Source organism: Rattus norvegicus, chromosome 10 (genome assembly GCF_036323735.1).
Source record: "Rattus norvegicus strain BN/NHsdMcwi chromosome 10, GRCr8, whole genome shotgun sequence".
Lineage (NCBI taxonomy): Eukaryota > Metazoa > Chordata > Mammalia > Rodentia > Muridae > Rattus > Rattus norvegicus.
Window position 1 is genome coordinate 45001816 of NC_086028.1, and position 27867 is coordinate 45029682.

Below are 27867 nucleotides of genomic sequence, written 5' to 3' on the forward strand. Positions count from 1 at the left end.
ATGTTAGTATGTATGAATATGTAAATGTAGTAGTGATCTCTGCATTTTTTTTTTTTTTTGCATCCTGAATTAAATGTACCTTGCTGTTCCTTGCTTCAGTTAAAATTGCAAGTCCTCCTCATTAAAAACCCAGGGGTTACTTGCTGTTGGAGGAGGCAGTTTATCTAATCTCCTCTGATGAATGAGCCCTTTTACTAAAGAGCCCGTTCACCTACTGGGGATTAACAATAATACCCTTGTGGTGGCCTGGACAGGTTCTGCTACTGATACTCCAATAACTGAGAAATAACAGCAGAAACCTGGGCTTAGGCCTGTCCTCATTCCAGGGCCGTAGAGCACTGGTATCTTTTTCTTTGTCTCACCTGTTTTCCTGAGGGCTCTACTTATATGTAGCCTTGGGAAACTGTCAGAGATTGACCTTGTTCCTTCATACATACAGTGCTGCTTTGCTCTGTGCCTTGAAACATAAAGTTGGGAAAATAAAGATGAAATAGGGTCCTTGCTTTTCCAGGTTCTTAGTCTAGCCAGAGAAACAGAGTCAGCTGTCCTGAGGTATGTAAGCTGCAAGAGGTGAACAGGAAAGACACACTTGCCCTCTGTTTACCTGTAGCAGGAACCAACCAGTCAGCCAGCCAGTAAGCTCTATAGCTTCCCAGGTAGGAGCAGGTGAAGAATAATCTGGACTGTGAAGATGGAGACTTCTCAGCAGGACCAGTGTCTCATGAAAGATGGCACTGCCCAGACCAGAGTGGCTAGAGAGCAGGGCTTCCCCTAGTGACAGAAGTCAGATCGGTCATGGTGGAAGTTGGGGAAGCTGAAAACAAAGTTGCTTGGTAAGACTTACCACTTGGGGATAACAGTTCGTACAGAGTCTGTGAACTGTCGGGCACACAGATGTGTACATTCCTGAGGCCAAAAAGTAAGATTCGTTAAGTATTTAACCTTGTAACTTTTTAAAATGTTCTATTCTGCAGTTTCCTGTTTTATCCTATATATATTATCTTCATTCACCGTTGCATCCATCAGGTTTGCTCATGGTTCTTACACTCTCTCTCAACTTGTTTCCAGGCTGGTTTCTTTGTTTGTTTGTTTGTTTGTTTGTTTAAATGTACGTCTGAGATCAACGACGCCACAAGAACTTGGTCCACAGAATCAACTGACTAGGACTCAAGTAGGCTCATAGAGATCAGGGATCCTATATGGGTCTGACCTAAGTCCTCTGCAGATTTGCTATGGTCGTGTAGCTAGATATTCTTGTGGGATTCCTAACAGTGGGAGTGGGGCCTGTCTCTGGTTCTGCTGCCTGCCTTTGGCACCCTTTTTCTCCATCTGAGTTGCCTTATCCAGCTTGATAATGTGCCTGGTCTTTCTTACTGTAGCTTGTTATGCCATATTTGGTTAATGTCCCTTGAAGGCTTGCTCTTTGCTGAAGGGAGATGGAGCCAGCCGGGGTGAGTCTGGGTAATAAGGAGGGGGCGGGGAGAAACTGCAGTTGGGATGTACTGTATGAAAGAAGAATAAATAAAAAGAAAAAAAAATGAGAGCCTCAGAGAATATTCTTGGAAGTAGGATTGCTGGTGTGGAAATGAGTAAGTTTTGAGCCTATCAGTAGTTAATTCTTCAGTAGCATTGCATGATATCAGCTAACTGGCTGGGTCTCCCTAGCTTCTCCCTTTTTCATTTCTCTGTATCCTATCCCAAACTATAGTGGCAGGCTTTTTGAGTGAGGCCTCTAAAAGATGTTTGGTACCATGGCTTTGATCTTCAAGAACAGTTATTAGAAGCCAAAAGACAACTCAGAAATCTCATTTTGGATTTTATGCTTCTCCCACGTCAGAAGCAGGATCAAAGTTTGCTGCCCCTTGCCACTTTGCTGTCCCCTGAGCTAAAAGGGAGTCTGGGTGCAGGCACACAGGCTACTTATCCCTTGGTAAAGGAAAGTGGAATAGACCACAGCACGGAGGAGAGACTGCTCCGTCTCTCACAGTCTCCAGAATCTTTGCTGTTCTCTGCCTTCAGCTCTGACTCCACCCCACCCACTTGGCCTTTTGGATGAAAACAAAGCTGTCTCAGGCTTACTTAATTCCCATGTCTCTAAAAATATCTGTGAGCTTCTGCTGGCCCAGTCTCCTCCCCCATATGCTGCTACTCTCCCCCCACCCAAGACTTAGGGGAAGAAACAAGATCTCCCTCTCATTGTTCTTTCCAAGCTCAGAAAGGAATAAATAAGAACACTGAGTTTCCAAAGTTGAAAGGGGGGAAAACTGCCTTTGTCGGGCCTGGAGGGGCGCCACAGCATCTGAAGCCATCCCTGCTGGGGACAAGCCATCACTCTGTAGTCCCTCTCTCTCACAAGGAAAGGAATGGAAGGGCCAATAGCCCAGACTCCTTCCTCCTTGTATATGTGGGATGGCAAAGGGAGCTAGGGCTTGGGCAGCCTAGAGGAGCTGCATGTGGGAATGGCGTGGCTCCCAGCCTTTGACCACGCCTGGTCAGCACAGGCCAAAGGGGGCTGTGGGAAGTGTCCAACCTCAAGGCTGCTTGTGGCCCCGGGCGCTTTCTCAGGCATTTCTGGATTGGGACAGAGTCTCAGACAGCACTCTTCCCAACCCCCAATCCTAGCTTTGGACTCCTGCCTAATTGAGGCTTTATTTATCTCCATGTTTCCCAGCTCTGTGAGACAGACAAGTGGGTGAGGCCCACACATTCTCGAAGCACAGGGGAAGAAGGGCCCAGGGGAGGAAGAAAATATAAGGGCCGGCTCCCTTCTCAGAGGAGCTATGCAGGGAGGAGCTAGAGTAAGAGGAGCCCTGAGGAGCTTCCCAGTAAGGTGTCTGGCCGTACTGCACATCTTATTTTCATCCTACTTGGAATCCAAAAATAGCCTTGTCAAAGTCACAGCCCTTCATATGGGAGCTCTGCACATCAGAACTCAGAAGAGCTGCATTCAGCTGTTGGTTGAAAGCCACTAGCTGCCTCTCCCTTTTCCTTGCAGGCCAGACCTGTGCCCTCAGGATCCAGCAGAGACTTGGGGTGAAGAGAAGTGTCAACATACACAACTGCACTCAGCAAGCTGACACCTCTCTCTCTCTCTCTCTCTCTCTCTCTCTCTCTCTCTCTCTCTCTTCTGTATCTCTTTGGAAAGAGAAAAATCAGTTTCCTTTCCTCATCTGTTGTCTTGCTTCTTCTTCCTTTTTTTTTTTTAAACTTTCAATATTCCTACTTAACTTGTACAGAGTGAAGCAGACCCACCTCTCTATATAGGCCATTTAAGAAAATAAAAGTCAAACTATATTGGATTTGGAGCCGTTGTGTGTAGGAGGGTAGAAGCACAAAAACTTTTTTGTCATTTTGCTCAATTATAAAGTCAAGGTATTTATTGGACACATTTTTTTGAGACACAAAAATAAGATCAATTCTCCAGAAAGTCTGCCGTTGTTTGGTTCACTTGTTCAGGTCAACTCAAAAGAAAAGTCCTTCTAGGCATCACATTCTGTCCTTTGACAGCTGTCACACTAGTAGAGATCGGAGTAGACGCTTATCCTTAGGGTAATATATACCTTCCTTGGGGTGGTTCTTGGTAGCTGTAGGTTAGTTCTTCCCTATCACTCAAGGGTCCTGGGCAGAAGGCTGGCTAGGCAGACACAGGCATGGACGACCTTGGAAGTCTGCGTCCCCCGTCCCAGAAGCACTCTAACTTGAGATCTAGGTTGCTCAGAGTGCCTTGCTGGCATCGTCAACCTCCCAAGCCATTTTGGCTAGAAGTGGAGGTCTTGGGGACCACAAGATGCCTGGGAAGAGACCAGTCTTCTAGTTTATTCCAGGCTGGGCTTTTTCAGTTGAGTTAGTTTGCCTTCAGGCAATTGTCAGAAAATACTTCAGTTGATATGTGAGGGTTAAATTCCAATTCTGCTTTCTGTTTGCTTACCCTGAGGTGCCTTTGTGACTCAGTAAACCTGTCCTTTTCCCTTTGCACCATGAAGACTGAGGATGGCCAGTTAAGAGTGGAGACAGTAAGCTACAATGTAGCAGAATCCTGTTTCCTGTCCTCTCTGAACATTCATCTGAAGAGATGAAGGGAAGACAAGGATGCCAAACCAACAAGGTGTCCTGCTTTCTATGCTTGCTTGACCATTAGACTAAAGGAAAGGCTTTGTTCCTTGCAAAGTAGTTCTCTTGCCTAGGATCCAGTGATGCCCGCTCACTGGTGAGGAAGTTGTTTAAGATTTCATCAATGCTGTGTCCGACTAAAAATACTGTTCATGTTATTTAAAAGATAAAAACCTTCAGAAACATTTGACAGTAGTGTAGGCAACAGTTATGTATATAGTTCCCTATTCTTTTTATATTATTTATTGAGAGTAGAGTTCTGGCTAGAGAATTTGAAAAACCAAAGGCTAAAGAGACTACTTTAGCTCCTAGAACATGACCACTGCAGCTCAGAGTAATTCAACTCTCTTTGGGCCTTGGGACCCTGCAAATGACCCTGGAGAATGCACTTGTTCCAGAGGACTCTTCTTTTCAGAGTGTTTAGACCTGTGGGCCACTTTGGGGTAGATACTTAAGTGCCCCTTGTGGTGAGCTGTTGTGGACAGGAAGAGATACAACTCTTCCTCAGTCCTGCTGGCTACTCCGTGCTTCAGCTTCCTTTATGTCTTCTTTTTATGGCCATTTCCATCACGTATGTTTCTGAATTGATATTGACCACAACTTGATACTGTGTACTGAGCAAATGTATTTGGAGTGGTACACGTCAATAACTCAGTCATTCACAGACTAGGAGACCTGGCACATCACCTCCAGATACTCCCTGGCCACTCTTTTGTACCCCTCAGATTTCATCTCCTAGGAGGGAGGTATGATGGACAGATGATGGGCTATGAGTTGGTCATTTACTTCAGATGGCTGTGAGCTGAATCATTTCCTTGCCTGGCCCTGGGATCTTTAAAGGTGGACTGAATATACTTTTGAAAGAATCTGGGATAAATTTGATGACAAATATGATGCTAAGGAGGAGGGGACTCTGGGTGCCTCACTTGTCTTACTAATGTGCCAGGAAGGAGGTCATAGTTGATGCCTCACTGACCTTACTAGTGTGGTACTAAGGAGGAGGCCATGGCTGGCATCTTGCTGGTCTCAGCAGCTTATATACCTGGTAGCTTTTCACTTGGTCCCCCTGCCCTCAGCCCTGGGCACAGAAGTCTTGCCCCTAAGTGCTACTCAGAAAGATGCTCAAGCTGTCTCTCAGCATATGGGAGTGGGAGCCTGTTTTAGTAAGCTGCCTCATTGGAGATGCACTAGGGTTTACCCAGATTACTTCCTGCTTCCATTCTCAGCCTTGCCTTCTCTTTTTGCATAGAAAAAGTTGAAGTTTGTGCTGTAGCACAACAAATCAGTTTTTCAGGAGACAGAGGACATTATTGGCCTCCCCTTCATGTCTCTGTTCCTCTAAGTAGTTACCAGTGGCTTTTGTGTCTGATGTTTATTTTTAACTACTTTTGTGTGGCCAGCATTCTCTCAGGCTGGTGAATAGAGTACCCAGGGCCTTGACTTCTCAAGTGAAATGGAGGTTCCTTTCTGTTATTAATTATTCAGAGGTCTCTAAGCAGGGTCTAAGAAAGGACCTAGCAAATAGGAGGATCTTCTCCTATCGCCAGGGAATTGATGACTCTGTTGGGAAACAGGATCCCTAAGGAGAGACAGACTTAGAGCCATTGTATTAGGTACAAGGTACAGCCTGGCTCAGTTGGCACTCTGGAAAAACGTGGTGCTTTAGAGAACCACAGGTGGATTGGACTCGTGGCAACAAAGACATAGAAGTTGGGATAGATCCAACCTCAGAGTCACATGGACTTTTTGGGGAATAAGGAGGTGGGAATGTCACCTGTGTATCCCTGCCCATCCCCAAGATAGCTGGGATAGCTAGTGTGTGTTGAATATGTGTGTCCTCATACCTCCTCACCTCCATGCTAGATAGATGATTAGGAGCAAGGTTATATTTTTACAGAGGAGAAAATAGGTCCAACATTCTACCTGTAGGAGAAGTGGCTTCTTAAAACCTCTAGACTGGTGTGAAGTGCTAATCCATCAAGTCATTGCTGGGAGCTCCACTGTTAATGCACTGCAATGCAGTAGGCACGCACGCACGCACGCCCGCACACGCACAAGACTGGGTGGCAAGCGTGAGAACTCAAGCAAACTCAGGCTGTGTGAATACTTTTATATTGTGATCCATGAAACTATCAGAGACACAAAGGCCTCCATGCACAGGTCCTGGGGCGTGACAAGAGGCAGAGGGAGGCTGACAGGCAAATACCATTTTGGCCTGAGTCTGCTCTGTGTGTGACTTGGGTGGTAAAAGGATTTTGCTTTTTGTTGTAATAATTGTCTTAAAATTTGATTCACACAGCTCACCCATTTAAAGTAAACACTTAAATGATTTTTTAAGTATATTTGGTTATATATACAAATAGTGTATTTGAAAACTGTCATTGTGGCCAATTTAAAATGTTTCATCATTACAAAGAAAACCCTATTCTTTTAGCAGTCAACTTCCTGTTCTTCCTCAGTCCCAACTTTTTTTTTTTTTTTTCAATTAAGTCTGGCTGGCCTAGAACTCAGTCTGTAGACCAGGTTGGCCTACTTCACAAAGCTCTATCTGCTTCTGCCTCCAGTGCAGCAATTATAGGCATGTGTCGCCACACCCAGATAAAACATTTTTAATGCTGAAAAATAGTCCATTGTGTAGATGTCCCATAGTTTACTTATCTAGTCATCTGTTGATGGATATCTGTGATCCCACCCTTGAGCACATATAAATCAGGCTATTGTGAGCAGTCACATTACACATTTCTGTGTGGACATGCTTTCTGTTTCATTGAATGTATGTCTAAAAGTGGTAGTGCTGGGTCATAGGGTCATTGTATTTAGCCTTTGAAGTTGTCACTACACTTTCCCACAGTGGCTACCTTAGTTCTCATTTTGACCAGCAAAGTATGAGGGCCCTGTCAAGGCATATCCTTGTCATGTTCAGCTTGTGTCCATCTTTCTCATTATAGCCATAGGAGTGAGAACAGTTGGCTCTCACTGTAATTCTCACTTACATTTTCCTGGTGGCTGAGCAAGCTTTTTAACCCCTCTATTTCTTCTTGAGGAAACCTAAATGCTACTGAAGACTATTTATGCCTGATAGTCATATAGCATTTGTTATGTCTTCCATGTTCTATAGACATTCACATTAGATTCATATTAGTCTTTCTGAAATAGGCCTCAGTATAATCATCTTATAAATTAGAGAAGCTAAAGTCCAGAGAGCAGAAAGAAGGTGCCAACAGCCAGGTGCTGGGGTGCATTTCCATGGTTATCTATGCCTGACATGTTAGACATGAACAACACTTTGTGAATACATAGTAAAACACAGTAAGTATGGTTCCACACAGGTTGTGGTCATAGAGTTTTGCTGAGTTGAATCTTGCCCATATAAGCTGCAGCATCTCCCTAAGCCTCGCCTGGGACCCAACGTGGCACTTGTTAGTTCTGCCTGCTCAGTTGTGGTTGCTCTTGGCCCTGAGAGGGGATAGTCTAGCGTGTGGAAACTACAGCAACCTTTTGGTGTTGTGTGTCTGAGCAGGGAGCTGTGCAGCTACTGCTACAATCTCATGTGACCTTCCTGTTAGGAATGGCTGAGGTAGCAAGAGGACACTGTTAAATAATATAGCTTCACCATGGGGCTCATGGTTGCAGTGACTACTCTGGCCACTGATCTCCTTTAAGAGCTGTGCTGCACCTTAGTAGAAGTGACACATTCTCTAGGTCCACACACCCAGGTGGACAGATTGCTTCTGAGACTGGCGGAGGCCCTCCTCCAGGGGCTGCCCTCCCCTCCGGCTGTAGGCACCTGCTCATGAAGAGCCTGCATAGAGCTACCTAGGGAGGCATGTAGCTGTGGCTGTGTTGGAGGCTCAGGCACGAAACTCAATTTCTGGCCAGTTCAAACCCTACAAAGAAAAATAGTGAGTGTGTGGGGTTGCCCAAGGACAACAATGGTAACTCTGTGGCCTGGGCAGGGCTTCCTTTCAGCTCAACTTGACTTTTTTTTTTTTAGTTTAATCTTTAAAACAGTCATTCTCATAGCATTTAGGACTCCTTCCACCAAAAGGAAGGCCTCTTAGGAATGTTTGTTTGTCTACTTATTTTTACAGTGCCGATGATTATACTCAGGCTTCACATGCACAAGGCAGAGCCACATCCCCAGCCCTTTTATTTAAAAAAAAAAAAAAAAAAAAGTGACGGTCTCACTGTATAACCTAGAGTAGCTTTGAACTCACAGTCCTGCCTCAGCTTCCCACACCTGAATGACAGGTGTGCACAACTGATCCTAGCCTAGAAGCATTCACTGACTGGATACATCGAGAAGAGCGTGCTCATTAGGCACTATGCTTGAACCAGGCAGAACCTGGTTGCTCTGGCTTTGTCTCAGTTAGGTTACTCCTTACTGAGAGGCTGCTAGAGGTAAAAGATTTTCAGACTTTGTCTCCTTTCATCACACACAGTTCTGGCCACATCACTTCTGTCACACATCTCTGAAAATAGATGCTGTCCTGTTGGGGGAGCAGTTGTCTGACATGGCTGTTGCCTCTCTGTGTCTCTGGCCCTTTTCACTAAGTCGTATCATGCCTTCTTTAAGGAAGATATCATACTGCACCCCCTTCCTCCTGTCCCTCAGATTAAAGCTTCATGTTGTTGTTGTTGTTGTTGTTGTTGTGAAGGAGGAAGAGGAGGAGGACGTGGTGGTGGTGCTGGCGGTGGCAGCTGGTAGGCATTTTAGGGGTCCTAGTTGTTCCAAGCCCCTTGTGAAGCCCTTTCTATTTCATCAAACACAACATGCCAGCTCCGCACAGCTGTGGTCCATCTCAGATTCTCAACCCATCTTTGCTTCTGCTTCTGTCAGGTCATCTTGGGTCTAAGAGCTGTGAGTGACTTCAGACAGCTGGATGGTCAGTCTAAGGAAGAGCCTGCTATGGTAGCAAGGAGAGGTCAGGGTCTCAGCACCACAGGAGACATTTACTCTCCTGACATTCTAGTCTTACCCCAGAAAATGGGACACAGCCTCTGAGTTTCTGTTTTCAGTTCTAGCTGGTTCTATCATTCAGCAAACATTGAGCCCTGTGCATATAGCTTGATTTAGCAAACCATCTTTCTCAGTCTTGGGATATCAGCCAGTCTCTGCCTCCCTCCAGTCAGTTCTCCCTCCTACCTATCCCAGTCTTAAGACAGCACACCATGGTTTAAATCTAAAATGCCTCACCCAAGGCCATGTGCTGAGTGCTTGGTTGATAACATGGATTCTCTTATTACTACAGTTACAATTTGATGGTCAGTCTCTTGGGAGTTCATGGAAATTTAAAAGGCATAGGATGTAGCTGAAGGGAGCAGGTCTTTTGGGCATGTGCTTGAAGACTATATCCCGGCTTCCCTCATTGTCTCCCTCTTTCCATAGCATTGTGATATTTTGCCTCACTTCAAGCAATTGAGCCAGCTAACCAAATATTGAAACTCTTGAGTCAAAGTAAAATCTCTTCCTTCAAGTAGATATCCTCAGGGTTTTTGTCACAGTAACAGAAAAACTCACTAATTCATTTGTTACTCTCCTATTTTCTTCTTTCATCCAAATGTCTTGGAAGTGTCTCAAAAACTCATAGTAAAAGGTATAAAATTCTTACACAATGATATTCTCATGCCCCTTTGACCTCTTAAACGTACAAGGCCAGTGGCAAGCTCTTTGGTTGGCCGGAGGAGATCCTAGACAGTGATATAACTACAAGTGTGTTTCAGAAATGAGCAGCGCCTGGAAGCTGGAAGGCAGGCGCCGTGCATGAGTGTAGCACCTAGGGAACATAGTTCTTTCTTACAGAGCTACATGTGCATGCACATGGACTGGGATGGAACGCTTTAATAAGTAAATGGACAGTGGTTGGTAGGAAGTACTGTTGGAGCCCAAGGGAGAAAAGGCTAGACCATGCAGTCATGATGTAGTGTTGAAGACTTCAGTGTGCTTAGTCTGATACAGACATCATCAGAGACACACAGAAAGTAGTAGATAGGATTGTATTCAGATTCCAGCAGCTTGTGCCTTTCTTTCTTGGGCAACTAAGAGGGCCTAAAAGCCAAAATATCCTATGAGCAATGAGAATTCCCACCACTTGAGCAGGGTTTTTAATGTCCTTCTTCAGGTAAGGCCCTGGCTTCTGTGAGGGGCTGATCTAGAGCCAGGCAAATGTTGTACTCGATCAGCCTAGAGCACCTTGTCCAGGAAGTACTATGATGTCAAACAGGAGCCACTGGAAAAGCTCCTGTACCTAAAGCTGGAACAATATGAGGGACAAAATGAATTTTGTATTTTGGTTATAATCAGGGGATGACTTAAATGTCTACCAGTCTTCGCAGATATAACTTGATTGATAAAGAAATAAGCAAATAGGAAAGAAAAAATCTGTGCAAAAGAATTTCAAATAACCCATGCAGATTTTCCCCTCATGTGTCATCATGTGTCATCAGTCCCTCTCCTCTCCAAGCAGACTATTTAGTATATAGTAATTTTCCTTCAGATCTGGGCCATAGCTTACCACAAGACATAACCACCAACACCAGCGAGAAGTCCTACAGTCTCATCAGGTACAATGAAAGGTGTGCTTTACCTCAGTGGCTTTCCTTCTTAGCATCCAGAACCATAATCGAGTTATGAGAAAAACAGGCACCCGAACTAAGGAATAGCCTTCAAACTATGTGGCTAGCCTTTGTGAAACTGTCAAGACCATAAATTAGAAGGAAATTTTGAGAAACCATCACAAGCAAGAGTAGCCTAAGGTCCCATGACAATTAATTTGCTCTAGAACGCTAGACGAAAACTCCGCAGACTCAGCGTGGAGTCTGTTGACCTGGCAAGCAGTGGTTGGCTGCCTGCACCACCCCGTGAAAGGTGTTGACGACAGAGCCACCTCAGTGATGAGTATGTAGGAATCCTGCATCACCATTACAGCTTTTAAATGTTAAAGTCGGGCTGGAGGAATGGCTCAGCGGTTAAGAGCACTGACTGCTCTTCCAGAGGTCCTGAGTTCAATTCCCAGCAACCACATGGTGGCTCACAACCATCTGTAATGAGATCTGATGCCCTCTTCTGGTATGTCTGAGGACAGCTACAGTGTGCTTATATATAATAAATAAATCTTTTTTAAATGTTAAAATTAATAATTATAATAATAATAGAAGAGAAAGCAGTACCAGAAACTCAGGGAAATAGAGGTTGCTCTAGACCTGGCTACTTGAATAGGCTAGGAAAAGAGGCTCCTTTGAAGGACTGGCAGGGGCAGGACAGGGGCCTAGACTGTAAGGAGGGAAGACATCCTGAAGTGAAGCCCATACAACACACTAGGACCTCTTTTCTGCTTGTGTCTGTGGGTGGCTCATGAGAATCGCATGTGCCAGTGGGGCAGGCTACAGGCTGCCATCCGTGTGAGTCCTTGTTCCTGTCAGAGCAATCACAGAATAAGCTGCAGAATTGAGATTGGTTTTGTGTGGAATGCACTGGTAACCTGACTGCCTGCACGACCTACCTTCCTACCTTCCTGCTTCTCCAAACTTGGGTGGGTGTCTTGCTGTGACAGTCCATTCTCTCTAACATATGCTGCTCCCTCCTGACCCTATTCTGCTTGCTTGGAGGCTTATCCCAAGAACACATAGTAGATGAGGCTATGCCCCCCACTCTTGTAGCAATCTTTTTTGAGGCCCTCCCCTTTGCTGCACTTGGTCTGTCTATGTGATGTGCCTGACTCATCTCCCTGTTCGGCCTCAGGGTCAGAGCTTTTGTGGTTCAGCTCTTGCTACTCTCCTGGCGCTGGTTGCCAGCATCAGCTTTGGCATGCTGCTTTAATCTCCCAGGGCTTCCCTCCACCTGTACTGGATGACGCTACTTCACAGTTAGAGGAACACGACTGTTTATGGAAAGACCCTTGGTGAATGGACTTGCTCATCTGTTCCTCTGCTCTCGGAGCCTACTCTTCATAGGACTTCATAGACTAATCTAGCTCCTATGTTACTAGCATCTGGAGGAGTCTTGATATCCTATGTCTGGCTTTTTTGCCTCTGTTTTAGTTAGGGTTTTATTGCTGTGAACAGACACCATGATCAATGCAAGTTTTATAAAGGACAACATTTAGTTGGGGCTGGCTTACAAGTTCAGAGGTTCAGTCCATTACCATCAAGGCAGGAGCATGGCAGCATCCAGGCAAGCATGGCATGGTAGGAGCTAAGAGTTCTATATCTTGTTTCAAAGGCCAACAGGAGAAACTGACTTCCAGATAGCTAGGAGGAGGGTCTCAAGGTCCATCCCCATGATGACACACTTCCTCCAACAAGGCCACATCTCCTAATAGTGTCACTTACTCCTTGGGGCAAGCATATTATTCAGCTGTGTATGCCCGCTTTCCCTCTACACTGTGCAACCTATGGCCGGTGCCATGACTCACTCACTATAGCTCCAGGCATTGTGTCTAGTGGGTCCTTTTGGGGTCAGTGTGAACACTAACTACTAACCACTAGCTAGCTTCAAATAACATTCAAAGAGGTGGCTATTCCCTATGGGAAGGAGATGGGTGTCTTCACGGTTGTGCTAAGAACTTTGGAATCTGGCTCCAGGTTATAGGCTGCATGCTGATCTCAATGACACTGGCTGTGGAGGGAAGGGAAACTACAGTCAGGATGTATTGAGAACAAAAAATAAATTTAAAAAGAAGAGAAGGAGAGTTGCTGATGATGATCGGTGGTGGCAGCGGCAGTATCATCATCATTATCATCGCAGCTGCTCTTTTAGAGGACTCAAGTTCAGTCCCCAGTAGCTTCATGGCAGCTTACATGTGTCTGTAACTTCAGTTCTAGAGGATCTGACACTCCCACACAGAGATACATACAGGCAAAACATGGATGCACATAAAATAAAAATAAATCATTAAAAAAGAAAAAAGAAAAATCCATTCTGGGGCCTCCAGCAGTGGGTAGGGTCAAGCTTCACTCTGACAAACCCTTTTAGACCTTCAGATTTGGGAAGTAATATTCTGCGCCAGGGGGAAAGTGGGTTTCTGTAGGATTGTTTTCTTTCCCATTTGAGTGAAGGATGATAACTACCATGTGCCCTCTGAGGTACCTCTGGTTCCACAATAGCAGCTAATTGTTTAAAAAAAAAAAAAAAAAAGACCTCTTACCGTACTAACCAGCTCACTTGGCAGCTCATCCCATTTTCTTTCTTCCTCTTTTCTGGCTCTCCTAAACTCTCCAGGATCAATAACAAACAGGGTGGGCCAAGTGTAGTGCACACACACTTGTAATCTCAGTGGTCAGACAGGTTAGAAGAAAGGGGATCAACAGTTCATGGGCTGGTTTTCCTCCAAGTCTACCTGCTGGGATATAGTGGAAAGTCTTTGAGTAGCCACACTGTTTCAGCAGAGTTGTTCAAACCCAGAAGGGTCACCTTGGCCCCTGACAGTTTCCTGGATGCAGTGCATACTCAGGCCAACTAGCAGAAGACTGAGGATAGAACTAGGCTCTCAGTACACTCTGCCCCATCTTTGGTGAGAAACCCTTGTCCTGTCTCCCCCACCTCTGGTTTGCTACCCTCCTTCTTACATGACCACCAGCTTGTAACAGCTCTGCTGACCTAGCTCTGGCCGTATGGGAACCAGAAGAGGACTGGAGACCAGGCAGCTGGAGGGCTGCTTGCAATTGATCTTATAGAATCTTATTGATCTTATAGAAGCACTGGCTGTCAAATGTCAAATCACTCTTTTCTTTCTTTCTTTTTTTTAAAAAAAAAAGCCAAAAACAAAAAACCACAAAATCTAGGTAAAGCATTCTGTCTTTGGAGACCTGAGTTACTAACCTTCTTCTGCCTGAATTTAGGTTACAGCATAAATATTTGGCCTTGCTTTTGGAACTTGGGTTCCACTCCTGCAGAGCTACTTCCTAGCGTATTAGCTTCTCAGTGTCCTTCCTTCCTTCCTGTCTGTAAAGGGTTATAAGGAGGTATATGAGGAAAACAGAGCTTCCCGCATCTTGGGGCTGTAGGCATATTCAGCAAGAGGGTAGGGGTAAAGCTTGAACCTGGGTTACATTTAGGATGAATAACACTACTCCCAGTGCTGCTGTATAACATTTAGTACCCGTTCCTTTGAGAGCACTGTTGAGAGTTACAGAGAACTTTTCTTAGCAGATTGTCAGTGCAAACCTGACCTACTGCCCAAGAGTAGTAGTTGGAATTACATGGTAACTATTCATTTTACAAGTTAAGGCCAAGTATCTCAGCTGATTCCATTTTCTTGCTATTGTATAAAGAACAGGGATAAATGGAGACATGCAGATATCTGTGTAGTAGAAGACATTCATTCTGTGGGTGCCTCCATAGGAGTGGTGTAGCTGGGTCATAGGAAGTTCTGCTCTTAGTTTCTGAGAGGCCTTCACATTCATTTCTGTAGTGGCTGTCCTCACTCTCCCAGCACTGCTGTTCTCTCCCCATATCTTCACCAGTGTTCATTACCATTTTCTTGATTGCCTTTCTCACTAGAGCAGGATGAATAGTCTGGTACATATACAAATAGAATTTTATTAAGCAGTAAAGAAAAATGAGAGTATAAAATTTCAAGAAAATGGATAGAACTGGATGGAAAATACTTTTAAGTGAGGTGACCCAGGCTTAGAAAGGCAGAACCCTCAGGATTCTCTCCTGTGTACAGATCCTCAGCTCTAACTGCTAAATATGTGTGTCCAGGTTGGAGAAATGTGGATAAAAGCCAGAAAACTAGAAAGGAAGCACGTAAGACTAAGAAAAAAAGATTCATTATGGGGGAAGGATGGGGTAACAGCAAAGCAAGGCTGCAGGAGAAATACTAGGGCACAGGGCACCAGGAAGATAGGGCAGGGAGAGGAGGGGAGTGCATGAAAATCAACAAAAACTAAGTATGGGGGGCTGGGGATTTAGCTCAGTGGTAGAGCGCTTGCCTAGGAAGCGCAAGGCCCTGGGTTCGGTCCTCAGCTCCGAAAAAAAAGAACCAAAAAAAAAAAAAAAAAAAAAACTAAGTATGTGTGAAAACACCAGATGGAAGCTAATTTTAAAAATAAGGGCCACAAGGTAGCTCAGATGGATAAAGGTGCCTGACACCAAGCCTGATGACAGAGTTCAATTCCCAGGGTCACATGGCGGAAGGAGAGAACCAACTCCTGAAGGTTACTCTTTGGCCTCCACACATGTGCTGTGACCTTGGTGAGCTCACAGATGAGTGCACACTCAAGTATACTAAATAAATAAATATAAAAATCTGAAAAAAGAAAAATAGCTTTCATTATGATGCCTTTATAGAATTTGCCATTTATGTTACTCCCATTAAAAAAGAAGACAGTTAAAGGGAGGAAGTCAATGTGGAGTGGCGCGAGGGAGATGGCCCAGTGAATAATGCACTTGCCCCACAAGTGTGAAGACTTGAATTCAGATCTCTAGAGTCCACATAAAACTGGAGGTTGCAGTACCTATCCAGCACTCTTAGGATGAGATAGGGGAATCACTAACATCTTGAAAACCAGCTTCCTTTGTTCCTGTAGTGGTGAACAATGAAGAAACACTGTTTCAAACACAGTGTAAGGGGAGCCCAAGTATACTGTGCCACACCCAGGCATAGTGGGAGGTTACTCTTGCTTTGTTTTGTTTTAGTTCCAGAGCTTTCCACAGCTGGAATGGAAGTCAAGTCAGAGGATTCAGCCACTGTAGGAAATAGTCTGCTGCATTTGAAGGAGTTAAACATATAGTTCCCATTTGAACTAGCAATTCCACATGTAGCTATCCACCTGAGAGCTGTGAGAGTATGAGGCCATTCAAACATGAGTATGAGTACCCATAGCAGTTTTATTTATACTAGTTCCAAGTGGAAACAACCCAGGTGTAATTTGGTGGTAAAGTGAGAAAGCAAAATGGGGCTCGTCTGATTGATGGATTCAGCCTGGACAAAAGTGATCTGTTGAACTTTCAGAGTGTGGTGAAGGAAGGCGGAGCTTCCAGACACAAAGGGCTTTTACACCATGTGGTTCCATTTAGATAAAGTATTGGATGAGTGATGAGGCAGAGGGATTGGAGGGAGACAGAGGGAAATGATGGCTAAGGCCTGAGGTTAGTAGGGGTGAGTCTAGTACAGTTCTGTAAATGCTGAATAGCCATTGAACTGTACTCTGTAAACAGGTAAGTTGTGTGATGTAAATTGTGTCTCAATAAAGCTGCTATTAAAGAGAAATTAGCTATGAGTGAGAAATCTTAATTTGGCAACAGTTTGTTCCCATCTCATGGGAAGTCCTGTGAGTGGATTGGGCTCTAGAGCCATAGTTATCCCTTCGTTTTGTAAGATTTTCTTTCTGGTTGTTCTTTCCTGTGTGTGTGATAGGGTCCATTAATGCCTCCTCTGGTTAGTACTGGGGCGGTGAGCACCAAAAACACTACTTAAAAAGGAATGTTAATTTCCTTCTGTCCTGGCTTAGTTTGTCTCTCTGGTTTTGTTTTTTCAGATATTGTCTTTTATCTAGCCCTGGCTAGCCTGGTTGGCCCCACTTTCAGCAGCTCTGTGGCTCTACTTCTCAAGTTCTGGAATTACAGATACGCACCAACATATACGCCTGGCTCTCTTTGCCTTTTATTGACCATTTTGAAACCTTTTCTAAAGGAAATAGAGCTGAGGTCAGGGAGGTGGAGAGGTTGAAGGCCGAGACATGGCTATACTCAGCTGTAAGGCAGGGTCTTCGGCTCACTGTCCAGTTTCTAGTACTGACTGTTGCTCTGCAGAAGGGAAGAGCTGAGCTGAAGGAACCTGAACACTTTTGTGACACTGAGTCCTTGAACAGCCTGGTGGCCAATCCCTTGAGAAGAAAACCCCAGGAATTCTGATGTTTTATCATCGTCACTTAACATCTTTCTGTATGATGTAGTGTCATAGTTCATCATCTAGTCACATAGGTCTGAAATCCATCATGGCCATTGTTGTCAGGGATAGAGTTCCAGCAGTAGAGAAGAGGAGGAATCCTTTGCAGTTACTTTTATCTGGTCACTCCTGGCTGTCTGCACAGCTTCTGTCACTCAGTTCTCACAATCTCCATAGCGTTAGTTTTCTGTCTCAGAGATAAGATGTGTCTTGTGCATGGGTGAAGAACATTGCTTCTGTATAGAAGAGGACAGTTTACCCAAAGCAGGTTTAGGAGACTGCTAGAGGGGCCTGTAATTAAGACTTGGGTGGACTAGAAGGGACTGGCACTGGAAAGAAGAGGCAAGGAAAATTAGGACCCTGCCCTGGGCCTCCCCATCCAGAAAGTGAGCAGGATTTGGATCTAGGCAAGATGGAGCATTAGACTACTGTCTCTGTCCACTGCTCCCCGAGAAGACCTGCTGCTTGGTTGCAGAACTGCCTATGCTACGAGGCTGTGCTGGACCCTCATGATACCCTTCCTCAGGGTGTGTGCTCTTGAGCATGGACTTGTGTGGGTGAGAGCTCTACTGTTCTGGTGCTGCCCCACCCCACCCACAACAAACTCTCTGAATCTGCATCAAGCAAGTTAGAATGCTTTGATTGGCCTGATGACCTTAACTGGAATGAGCCTACAAAGGGCTTGCCTAACAGGCACTTGACAGGTAAAGCTCATGAGATGGTGATTCTAAGCTCATTGTGGGTACCAGGCCTCATACCCTGCTCTCAAACAAGGTGCCAACCACAAGTGTCCAACTGCTGCCATAAGCATTTAGTGCTAAGAAAGGAAGCCCATCAAGTAGTAGGTTTTGGATAGTTTGGTGAGAAGTTGCTGTCTGCCCAAAGTCCACCCACCTGTGGCTTCTGGAGCAGGCTTATGCCAGTGTTTCCCTATAGGATCTGGCAGTGTGAAGGAACTGGCATGATAGGGTACATTGCAGCCATCTGCCTTCCCGGAATATCTGTGTTAATACATTCCAGTGTTGTAAATGATGTGTGTGTACATCCATGTGTGCATGTATGTTGACCTTTGCCCTCCAGGAAGTCTCTGCAGGACTCCTTAAAGCCCAGGCAGGTGTGCGAGCCTTCGAGTTTATTCCCCAGCGTTAAAGCTAGTGCTCAAAGATGGGGCTCTGTTTTACCTACCTCCTTAGGGCTTTTTTTTTTTCTTAATTATTTTTCTATTTTGAATCTACTATTTCAGAAACTTTTCCTCACAGATCTGAGACTAGGATCTTGGCTGCCTATTCTCCACAGCAGTCCTCACTGAGCTATTCTCTCACTGTCCTGCCCCTCCTCCAGTGCAAACTAGGACACTGTTCTCCAGATAGAAAGTAAAGTCCAGCTGGTATCTCTACCCAAGTCCAGCTTGGTCTGCCCTACCGTAGGTGGGTGGGTAGGAAGTGGTACTGTGAAGACTGAGGACTAAAGGAGAAGGGTGGATACTGTTGGTGCCTGTGGGACCTGACATCACCTCTTTTGAGTGACTTGCTTTGTACTTGCAGCCCACCACCCTTCCTCAGGGCACCATCAACATGAACCAGTGCACAGATGTGGTGGATGGGGAGGCCCGCACAGGGCAGAAGTTCTCCCTCTGCATCCTAACACCTGACAAGGAACATTTTATCAGGGCAGAAACGAAGGAGATCATCAGTGGGTAAGTTGGCCAGAGCCACAGGAGGCACTGTCTGTTTGTTCATCCATTTCTGGGGACTCCAGGGCTTCTAGGTCTTCCTCAGAACTCTTGACTGGTTGGTTATCCTCCCACCCCACACTTACACCCCATTCTCACTCTGTGCCTCACTGACATTCAGCTACACAGTGCTTCTCATGCCTTCCCCTCAAATAGAATAAGCCCTCTTTTCCAGGTTGTGTATCAGTCAGTGAGGCAGCCACTTTGAGAAACATCCTGTGAAGCACCGAAACCTCCAGGTGATCTACATGCCTGTGATTTCTGTCCTCAGTAATGAAACCCATTCATCGTATAAGGCTGGAAGTGGGCAGGTGTATCATCAAGGCTCTTGAAGCGATCAGTCTGAGGTTGAGGGGTGTAGGTACAGAGTAGAGGGAAGTAAGGGCATGAAGCCATCTGGTTTAAGCAAGTACAGGGCCATTGGGAGCATTGTCTTCTTTTAGCATCCTTTGGTTGCATTTCTAGTGTTGCTATTCAGGAAGCCAGACAGTACTGGCCAAGAGATACGCTACCCTCTGGTAGGTAACTGAGAATTCTCCTTTCCAGGCTTCTAGGGATAACCTGAAGGAGTACTTTGTGTGTCTTCCTGCGTTTAACCCAGAACCCAAGATTGAAGGGTTTCTAGAACTTCTAATGAACCCATGCTCTATACCAAGGAATCTGAGGGTCAGGAGTAAGGGAGCAGTCAGGTATAAGTGGCCGTATGTACTTCTGACTGCAGCTGGTGCTACCTGGCCTGATCTAGCACACATGTCCCAAGTGGAGTTTCCTAGGGAGCCTCACCCTCCGAGACTTAGATCTAGGAGAGGGCCTGAATGGCAGTTGGGACTGAAAAGGGAGTCATGGGTCTCTAGGACAAGCAGAGAGTATCTGGAACTGGGTCAGTGATGCCATGCTGCTCAGAGAGATGATGTTTAGCATCTGACTGATTGATCCTTTGACAGCTACCTTGAGGTTCTGGCTCTACTCTGAACCACTACCCTTGGTTACTTCTCTGTCATCTGTTCTGTCAGCATAATCATGGGGGCCTGCTAAATAGACATGGTTATTAATAACCATTAACTGACCAAGGTATCAGAGGCATGTGTAGCTTCAAAATCCTGTATGCAGGCTAGTACTTCTTGGGGTCCACAGCTTACATGGCAGGTCATGGCCATAGTTGTAGAAAATCAACTGAAACTCTTTTTCTCCCCTCATTCTTGAAACCCCTCTTCTGACCCAAGTAGCAGCTTCTTTAGTCTTTCCCACATGCTGGGATCTTTGGTAACCAAAGAAGTCAGGCATGACACAAATGTTCCAGAAACAGGCGTTTTACCCTCACTTCCCTGTCTCCTCTAATCTCAGTGCCCTCTCTAATGCGCTTAAGGTTCTTCATCTGTGGACTGCAGGCCCCGTTGACCTATGTGCTCTGGTCACATCAAAAACCAGTTCCTAAGGAGAAGATACTTTGACCAAGCAGGTAGAGCAGGGACATTACTACATACCTAGCCTCCATCCCTCATCCCATGAGTGGCTTCCAGGCTGCTGGGACCATATTTGACACAACTTTTCTAAAGGATTGGTTGGGGCTCATTTTCGTTGTCTGGCTCAGCCAGAGGCTAGCATTCTCTTCTCCTTGCCCTGTCATTAGCTCTGCCCATTCTCTCATTCTCACTGACAGCTCTGCCTTCTGGAGTTGGAGAAAATGAGTCCCCACCAACCTCACATGTACTAACCGACCCTCATCTCTTCACTGGATTATTCTTAATGTTTCTGACACATCTAAGTATGTTGGACTTCCATGACAAAATCACATGTAGCTGAGTGTGGTAGCATACGCCTACAATTCCAGCTTTTGGGAGACTGAGGCAAGAGGAGAGTCAGGAGTTCCGGGACAGCCCGGACAGCCTAGGCTACATAACAAGAACCTGGTTTGTTGTTTTAAATGGGGGAGGAGGGAAGAGATAGGAATTTAGACCTGTTCCATCATGCCTCAGCCCTGACAACTCTGACATTAGTCATGGCAAGCTTAGCAGTGACTAAAAGTCCCAGGCTTACTTCCTCAAACTCACCCAAGTCCCTCGCTAACTTAGCAGAAGAGTTCCTCTTGATGACTCCCCTGCCAAGGCTCCTTGGTGTTGACAATGGATAGAGCATAAGAAGTTACCTATCGTGGTTCTACAGCTCCCGCCATGTACCCCACATACCTGAGGTCCTTGTGGGAAGATAATCTTGATTTAGGATTATAGTGAAGTTGTAGGAGTCACTCCCTCCAGGCACAGGTCCTCAAGTATCTGACAGAAATATCAGCCAACATGGAGCAGCTCTAAGATCCAGGCTTCCTGGGAAAAGGATGGAGCAGGAAGTTAGGAGCTCAGTGCCCTAGGAAGTCTGCCTGTCTGCCTATCTTCCAGATGGAATCTCTTCCTCTCTTTGGGGCCACGGAGAAGTGGCCTATAAGCACCCCTAAGGCTCTGAGGGAGGAAACCTTTATTTGTGCTCTTAGCAACTTGTCGATCCCTGGGCATGGGTTGAGCTGGGGTGAGCAGTCCTTTGTTCAGCAGCTATGGTTCCCTACACTAAACTTGGCTTCCCTAGCTCCCAGCTCCCAAGACTGCTTCAAAAAGCATCCTGCAGCAAGCCCAAATTATAGAAGCACCTCTCTTGCCCCAGGGGTACTGATAGGTATGCAGATGTGACCAGCACCATCACTACCCTAGGCCTGGACCCAGCATGGACCTGATGTTTTGTGAAGTTTAGAGCCCTGTCTCTCTTGTGGTTCCTGCAGTTATTGCTTGTCTAGAGGAAGGCTGGCTGTTGTGCCCCACTTGGCCTTGGCTGAGGCCAGGTTTCAGAGGCAAGCCTTCTTCTGTGTTACAGTCCCTCTGTCCTTCTGAAATTCTGGACATGCTCTCATTTAGCCACTGGTCTCAGAAATGAGATGAGCCCCAAGGGACTAGGAGCACACTAGGATATGGTTACACAGAGTGGCAGTGCCAGATCTGGGGTCTTAACTTTTTGTCTATAGCTCTTTCCCTAGCTACCAGCTCCATGCTTTCTGTTAATGGCCCAGGATGGTGAATGCTGGGCTCTAGTGAGGATCCTTGGCAACTGTGTGGCCTTGTTTAAACCTGGGGTTTGTGGCATTTTTCATGTGCAAATGGTGGTCTGATTTAGCTTCTTTTTCCTGAGGTGAGCCACCGTGGGAACTTTGCTGATAGAACTCCAGATTTTTCTCCTTTCAGCCAGTATCTGCCCAGTAGCCCGTATTGGCTGCCAGTCATTGTCTGGGTGGGCAGTTTTAAAGTTGAGAGTAGGCAATGATGGGACATCCCTCCATTCCATGATGCCTTTGGTTGACTCCACCCTCATTTGTCAGAATAGATAGGTCATCTTATTGTGAGTCCATACTGGCCGTGGAAGGGTCATGGTCTAGCCTTGTCCTGATACAGCCCGGGGTTTTCCTGACTTGTGAAATGACACAGTCTCAGCAGCTACTACACTCTGATCTGAAATAGCACCCATCCTGCTTAGTGTCTGACCACTGATAGGTATCTCCAGAAAGAGTACCTAAGAGCCTGAGGTCTATACCACCCCAGCAGGGCTTAGAGTCATAGGTCCTGGACTTACCCAGAGTCAGGGATTTACCCAGTACTATTTCTTGTCCTGTCGTCCTAGGTGGTTAGAGATGCTCATGGTATATCCTCGAACCAACAAGCAGAACCAGAAGAAGAAACGGAAAGTAGAGCCACCTACGCCACAGGTAGGCTGGGTGGCTTGTCCCCTAGAGGAGCTGAGCCTGGGAAGAAGGGTAAGAGGGTGGGGAGAGGCCTGGCCAGGGCTGAGGTAGTCAGACCTCACTCGCATGCTTCCTCCTCCCTCCTGCCTATACCCTAGGAGCCATTGGCCATATATCATCCTCTCTGAGTTACTGAGCAAACCAGCCTGCCACAATGTCCTAAGTCCAATGTTGCTTGAACCAGCAGGCAAATACTGAGCAATAGCAGCTTAGCAAGTGTCCCTTCCCTGGGCCATCCCATCTACTTCTGGGAAGGGAAAAGTGGGGCACTCACTCTTCTGCCACTGCCAGAAGAGAGAAGTAACCCTGAGCAACAGAGAAGGTGAGACCTGGTGGGTCCCTGTCCTGACTCTTGTGTGACTAGAGCTAAGTGGCTGGGGCAGACCAACCAGGTCCAGTCCATCCGTCCGTCCCTCCCCTCCCTCCCTCCCTCCCTCCCTCCCTCCATGTGTCATCCTCATCCTCATCCCTTCCTACCTTCTAGCCAGTATTCTGGGCTCATGGTAGGTAGTGCTCTGCCCCTGTTTTTGCTGTGTTCACCACACCCGAGAAGGGTGGGCAAAGTCGCCATTCCGAATTTCCAGCAAGGGCCTCTTGCTAGGGTGTTTGTAGGTATTAATATTCATCTCTTCCCCTCTGTACCAAATGTTGGTTTCATCAGGATTTTGACCTAGATTGGATAAATCAAGTCAGTCCTGAGAATGAACAAGGCAGGTCTTCTGGGCATCAGAAAGCCAGAGTCCTATGGAAGCAAAGAGAGGCCGCCTAAGATAGAACCCTGAGTCCCTGGGCCAAGCAGTCTTTGCTGGCTTCTCTGGCTTCTTAGGATATAACCCAGGCCCGCCATCCTACATCTCTTCCTTACTCAAGAAGCCCCAGAGGGCACCCAAGCCAGCCGTCCTTGGAGAGCAATGCCCCTAACTGGAAGTCATTTAAAATATGCAATCAATGAAATTAAAACGTGTAGTTAGTTTCTGGGAAACTGAAAGTAGAGCCTTCTGCTTGGGAGCAGCCGTTAATGCTCAAATCTCCCAGGCTGCCTGGTTTGAGAGAAAAGTCCTGGCTGAGTAACAGTGGTTAGGGTTACGCCTTGTTTCCATGGTGATGCCTTGGAAGCACTGTAGCATAGAGCTTCTGCCTCCAAATATGGTAACTCCCTACGTACCAAAGACAGCCTGGGTCAGGCTAGAAATTTGGATATATCCCCTCCCCCACAACTTTGTCCCTTCCAAATGATGCTGCCCTGTGGCCAGGCTCCAACTCTCTGGCCAGTAGAAAGAGACCTATGATCCCAGAACACGGAAGTCACCCATACCCTGAGGTATGCCTTAGAACTAGGGGCAGACTTCCTAGCCTCCTCTACCAGTGTTATGGTATGCCTCTCCCCTTCCCCACAGCTAACCTCTGGTGAGTCTCAGGAAAGAGACAAGGATTACATTTGGATTGAAGTCTCTGGGTACACCCACACACACTTGAACAGCCTGTTATCAGAGCCATTTATGAAGCCCAGTTTCCATCTCTCTCCCATATCCCTGCACAAAGCCTAGAAGAGTTTCAGGCTAGACCACTCAGGACCAGAAGCTTGGTTTCTGCTGGGTCCAGGCTAAATTCTTGAGCTGGACCCTAAAGAAACTCGGATGATAGAGCTGATACTTGCCAGACATATGTGCCTGAACAGAAGGACTAGAGTAGAGGGAAACAAGGGTCCCCAAGGCCTGATGAGAGCAAGAGTTTCCTAGCTCTCCAAGAGTCTGTTCTCATATGGAACTTGGGAGGGTGGCTTTTTTTCTCTGCCAGGCCCTTGGCTGAGGGCTGGATGACGCTCTTGCTCTGTATCTGGATATGGTGAGTGTTCCCTGGTCTTTTCTAGGATTTGTGATTTTTGTAAGGTCTCTGCTGCCCTCTACTTCAAGGCTTCCTCCTCTCTATGGCTCCTGCTCCATTTTCATGCCAGAGAAGTAGAGAATGGCACCCTGAGGAGAGGGAGCTTACTCTCTTTTTCCTTGGCTCTGGAAGCCCTTCTGAGTGCCTGTGATAGCAGCTGGGGTTTGTCACGGTCTTAATGGCGTGAACATGACAGCTCAGTTCATGAACAGTTCAGGGACAGGGTGCAATGAACCTGGGTTTCTATACCCTTTGCTGACCCAGGCTGGCTCTGTGCAGTCCAAGCCTCTCCACCTCTTTGTGACCACACTCACTGAACTAGATTTCTCATCCGTCTGCCCAGAAGAAAAAGGATCTAGCCCAAGAATGAGGATTTGTTTACCTATCCTCCAGAAGACAGAATACTGTTATACAGGAACAAGAACAAGCTCCTTTGGGGCCACAGGTGTGGATCAGGCCCAGTTATTTGGCTTGAGACTACATGGAAGTAAGATGTGGGTATTTATATGTCAACCTCTCTGTCTCTGTGGCAAGATAATGATCAGCTGACTCCACCCTCTGGCAGACCCCTCAGCAGAATGGTTGGGCACAGAACTTGAGTGGGTACTACAGGACAGCTGGGATTGCCATCCTGTCTTTATCTGTGTTCAGCGTCTAAAGACTCCAATTCTCTGTGTACTTAGAAACTGGATTTGTACGTCTGCTGAGTTCTGTTCAGGGCTGTACCATTTCTGTGACCTGGGAAAACTGGGAAATAACTTGAGCTACCAATAAAGAACAGCTTGTCCTCGAGAACAAGGTGTGCATGTGACAGGTGTGGGTGTACAGGTTTCAGTGGGATGTTGTGTGTCTCATATCAGTCCTGATGCTGTTCACAAAATGTCAGAGTGAGGTGCTTAAACAATAGACATTGGGATTTTCTCAGAATTCTGGAAACTGGAAAGTTCAAGGTTAAAGTGCCAGCAGATGTGGGTCCACTTCTGGTCCTCTCTCACATGATGGAAGGCACAAAGTAGATCTCTTGGCTTCTTTTATAGGTTACTAACTCCATTTGCGTGGGCTTCACCTTCATGACCTAATCAAATCCTAGGGCCCCACTCCACAAATCATCGTCAAGGGGATAGGATTTCTAATGTGAATGACCAGCAACTGTCAGGCCTTAGTGTTTGTCTTATTCAGCAGTTCTTTCACATTATCCCTGGTGTTCCTTTTAAGCTGAGAGTGGGTAAGACCACAGGGTGCTGTGGAATTTCCTTTCTGCATTTACCCCTATGGTCTAGATAGCAGTGGGCCTGACTCAGAGGAGTGCACTCTTTTGCCCTGTCCTATCTCCCTTTGTTTATGTCTCAAGTACCTATGAGTATAGAAATGGCAGACTCTTGTGAGCTCACCCTTAATAACTGGGCTGCTCTTCTAGGCACTGTTAAGCAATATACAGAAAGAGCTTTTAGATTCTTGGTGACATGGCTCTGGTTGAAACCCAGAACCTTTCCTCTGCAAGGTCTCTTGGACAAGGCACAATCAGGAAAAAAAAAAAAAAAAAAAAAAAAAAAAGGACTTCTCATCCCTGCAACACTGTTTTGCTGTCCTTGTATTCTTTTTAATTTAGCGGCCAGGACTTGTGTGCTAGCTTGGGCTATGTATTTATGTGCTATCATCACTGTTACCCCTCCAGGAACCTGGGCCTGCTAAGATGGCTGTCACTAGCAGTAGTGGTGGCAGCAGTGGAAGCAGCAGCAGCAGCAGCAGCAGCAGCATTCCCAGTGCTGAGAAGGTCCCCACCACCAAATCCACACTCTGGCAGGAAGAAATGAGAGCCAAAGACCAACCTGATGGGACCAGCCTGAGTCCAGTTCAGAGTCCCAGCCAAAGCCAACCTCCTGCTGCTTGCACCCCACGGGAAACAGGGCTAGACAGCAAAGAAGGTGAGCAGCAGCTGATTGGCCTGCAGGCCTCTTTTTGTGGTGATCCATCTTGTACTGCTGAAGTGGGCCTCCATCCAGGAGATAGGAAGTGACACTGGGCATGTGATACAGGACCCTAGTTAGAGTCCAGTCATAGGTCCTGAACTTTTCATCCCTCTGTGCATCATCAGTTCTGGGCAGCACTGGCCTGGCATGGGTTCCTGGCCCTATGAGATTCAGCTTGACCTCTCTACCTCACCTGTGAAGGAGAAAGGCATAGTACCTACTCTGTTGGCCTCAGGAGATCTATAAACGCTGTTCTTTCTGCCTCTATGAGACCTCTGTTCTTGTATCACAGGTTCCTACCTTATTAGCTCTTAGAACCTGCTGGGTTGGGTCCCTCCTATCTTTAGAGGGATCGCAGTGCCCCTCTCCTCATTCTTACTATCTTGCTCAGCTCCTGGCTAAGAAGAAGAGCCAGGGAGAACACCATTGACATCACCGTGCCCTAGCAGAGTTAAAATTTCCTTCTTTGCCTCCCTCAATTGGAGTTCTTCAGCATACTGTGCCCCTTGTCGTGCCTGCAAAAGGTCTCCTCCCTGCCTCAAAAATGTACTAAGAGCCCGAAAAATGTCTTTTGGTTGGTTTCCTCCTGTGATCGGGTAAGAAACCATTGGTTAGGACAGAGTCCTGCTTCCCCACCAGAACTATGTGAAAGTGACCTGCAAAGTGACCAGACTGGTGGAAAAAGGGTAGGGAGTTAAGGAAATGGAGATGGGATTTCTGCCCACAGTTTTCACCTTTTACCTCTGGTCCATTCGTAGTTGTGGAGTGTGAATGTAGAGGTGTTAGGCAGCTCCTGGTTGATCATGTATGGGCTTTTGGAAAGTTCTCATGACAGAACTGACAGCAGTCTGAGCAAACTTCCTCTTGTCTTCCAGATGAAAACATTTTAAGTGGGGACCGTGTGGATGGTGGTCGGAAAGTACGGGTAGAAAGCGGCTACTTCTCCCTGGAGAAGGCCAAGCAGGACCTGAGGGCTGAGGAACAGCTGCCCCCACTACTCTCTCCACCCAGCCCCAGCACCCCACACAGCAGGTATGGTTGTCCTGGATCGCCTTCACAGGAACTCAGCCACCCCCTTCACTCCCCAGGTCTTCCAGCCCCAAGCCGCATGGTCTACAGCATCTGTCCTGACAGCCTGGGTGAGGCCAGCAGGCCGCCCAACCACATGGACTCCAGCAGTGCTGGGGGGTGGGGAACAGAGATACTGGGGAGCACCTTTGCCTTTAAAGCCAGCAGGCAGTATGCCGCCCTGGCCGACGTCCCTAAGGCCATCCGGATCAGCCATCGAGAAGCCTTCCAGGTGGAGAGAAGGCGGTTGGAGCATAGGACTCGGGCCCGAAGCCCTGGCAGGGAAGAGGTGGCCCGTCTGTTTGGCAACGAGCGGAGGTAAGGAGGGCACTAGAGGGCTAAAATCGTGTGTTTTCATACTCATACAAGCATACTTCAGGAATGTGATTTCTGTTCAGTGTATGGAGCACTTCCTCTCTGGGTCCCAGGCTG

General features: G+C 46.6%; 1 protein-coding gene and 1 long non-coding RNA gene across 27 annotated transcripts in view; one reads left to right on the forward strand and one right to left on the reverse strand.

Moving 5' to 3' along the window:
• Positions 1-27867, forward strand: part of Mprip (myosin phosphatase Rho interacting protein) — a 119917-nt gene that overhangs the window by 48344 nt on the left and 43706 nt on the right. For 16 of the 23 annotated variants that reach the window (XM_063268291.1, XM_063268292.1, XM_006246425.5 and 13 more), the window contains exons 4-7: positions 18548-18699; positions 22393-22477; positions 26073-26322; positions 27243-27399. In XM_063268291.1, the coding sequence (XP_063124361.1) occupies positions 18548-18699; positions 22393-22477; positions 26073-26322; positions 27243-27399 (644 nt within the window). Of the gene's footprint in view, positions 1-18547; positions 18700-22392; positions 22478-26072; positions 26323-27242; positions 27754-27867 lie in introns of all 23 variants that reach the window. The other 7 variants (XM_006246424.5, XM_063268288.1, XM_006246431.5 and 4 more) reach the window with 1 other exon arrangement.
• Positions 2-27247, reverse strand: LOC120095110 (uncharacterized). Of its 4 annotated transcripts, none has more exons than XR_005490255.2 (5): positions 27109-27247; positions 22991-23183; positions 22345-22513; positions 20922-21056; positions 2-13451 (listed from the first exon to the last, which is right to left on the reverse strand). It is a non-coding gene; the product is annotated as an uncharacterized LOC120095110 (long non-coding RNA). The 4 variants fall into 4 exon arrangements; XR_010055639.1 differs by having other exon boundaries at positions 2-14626; XR_010055640.1 differs by having other exon boundaries at positions 2-12727; positions 13257-21056.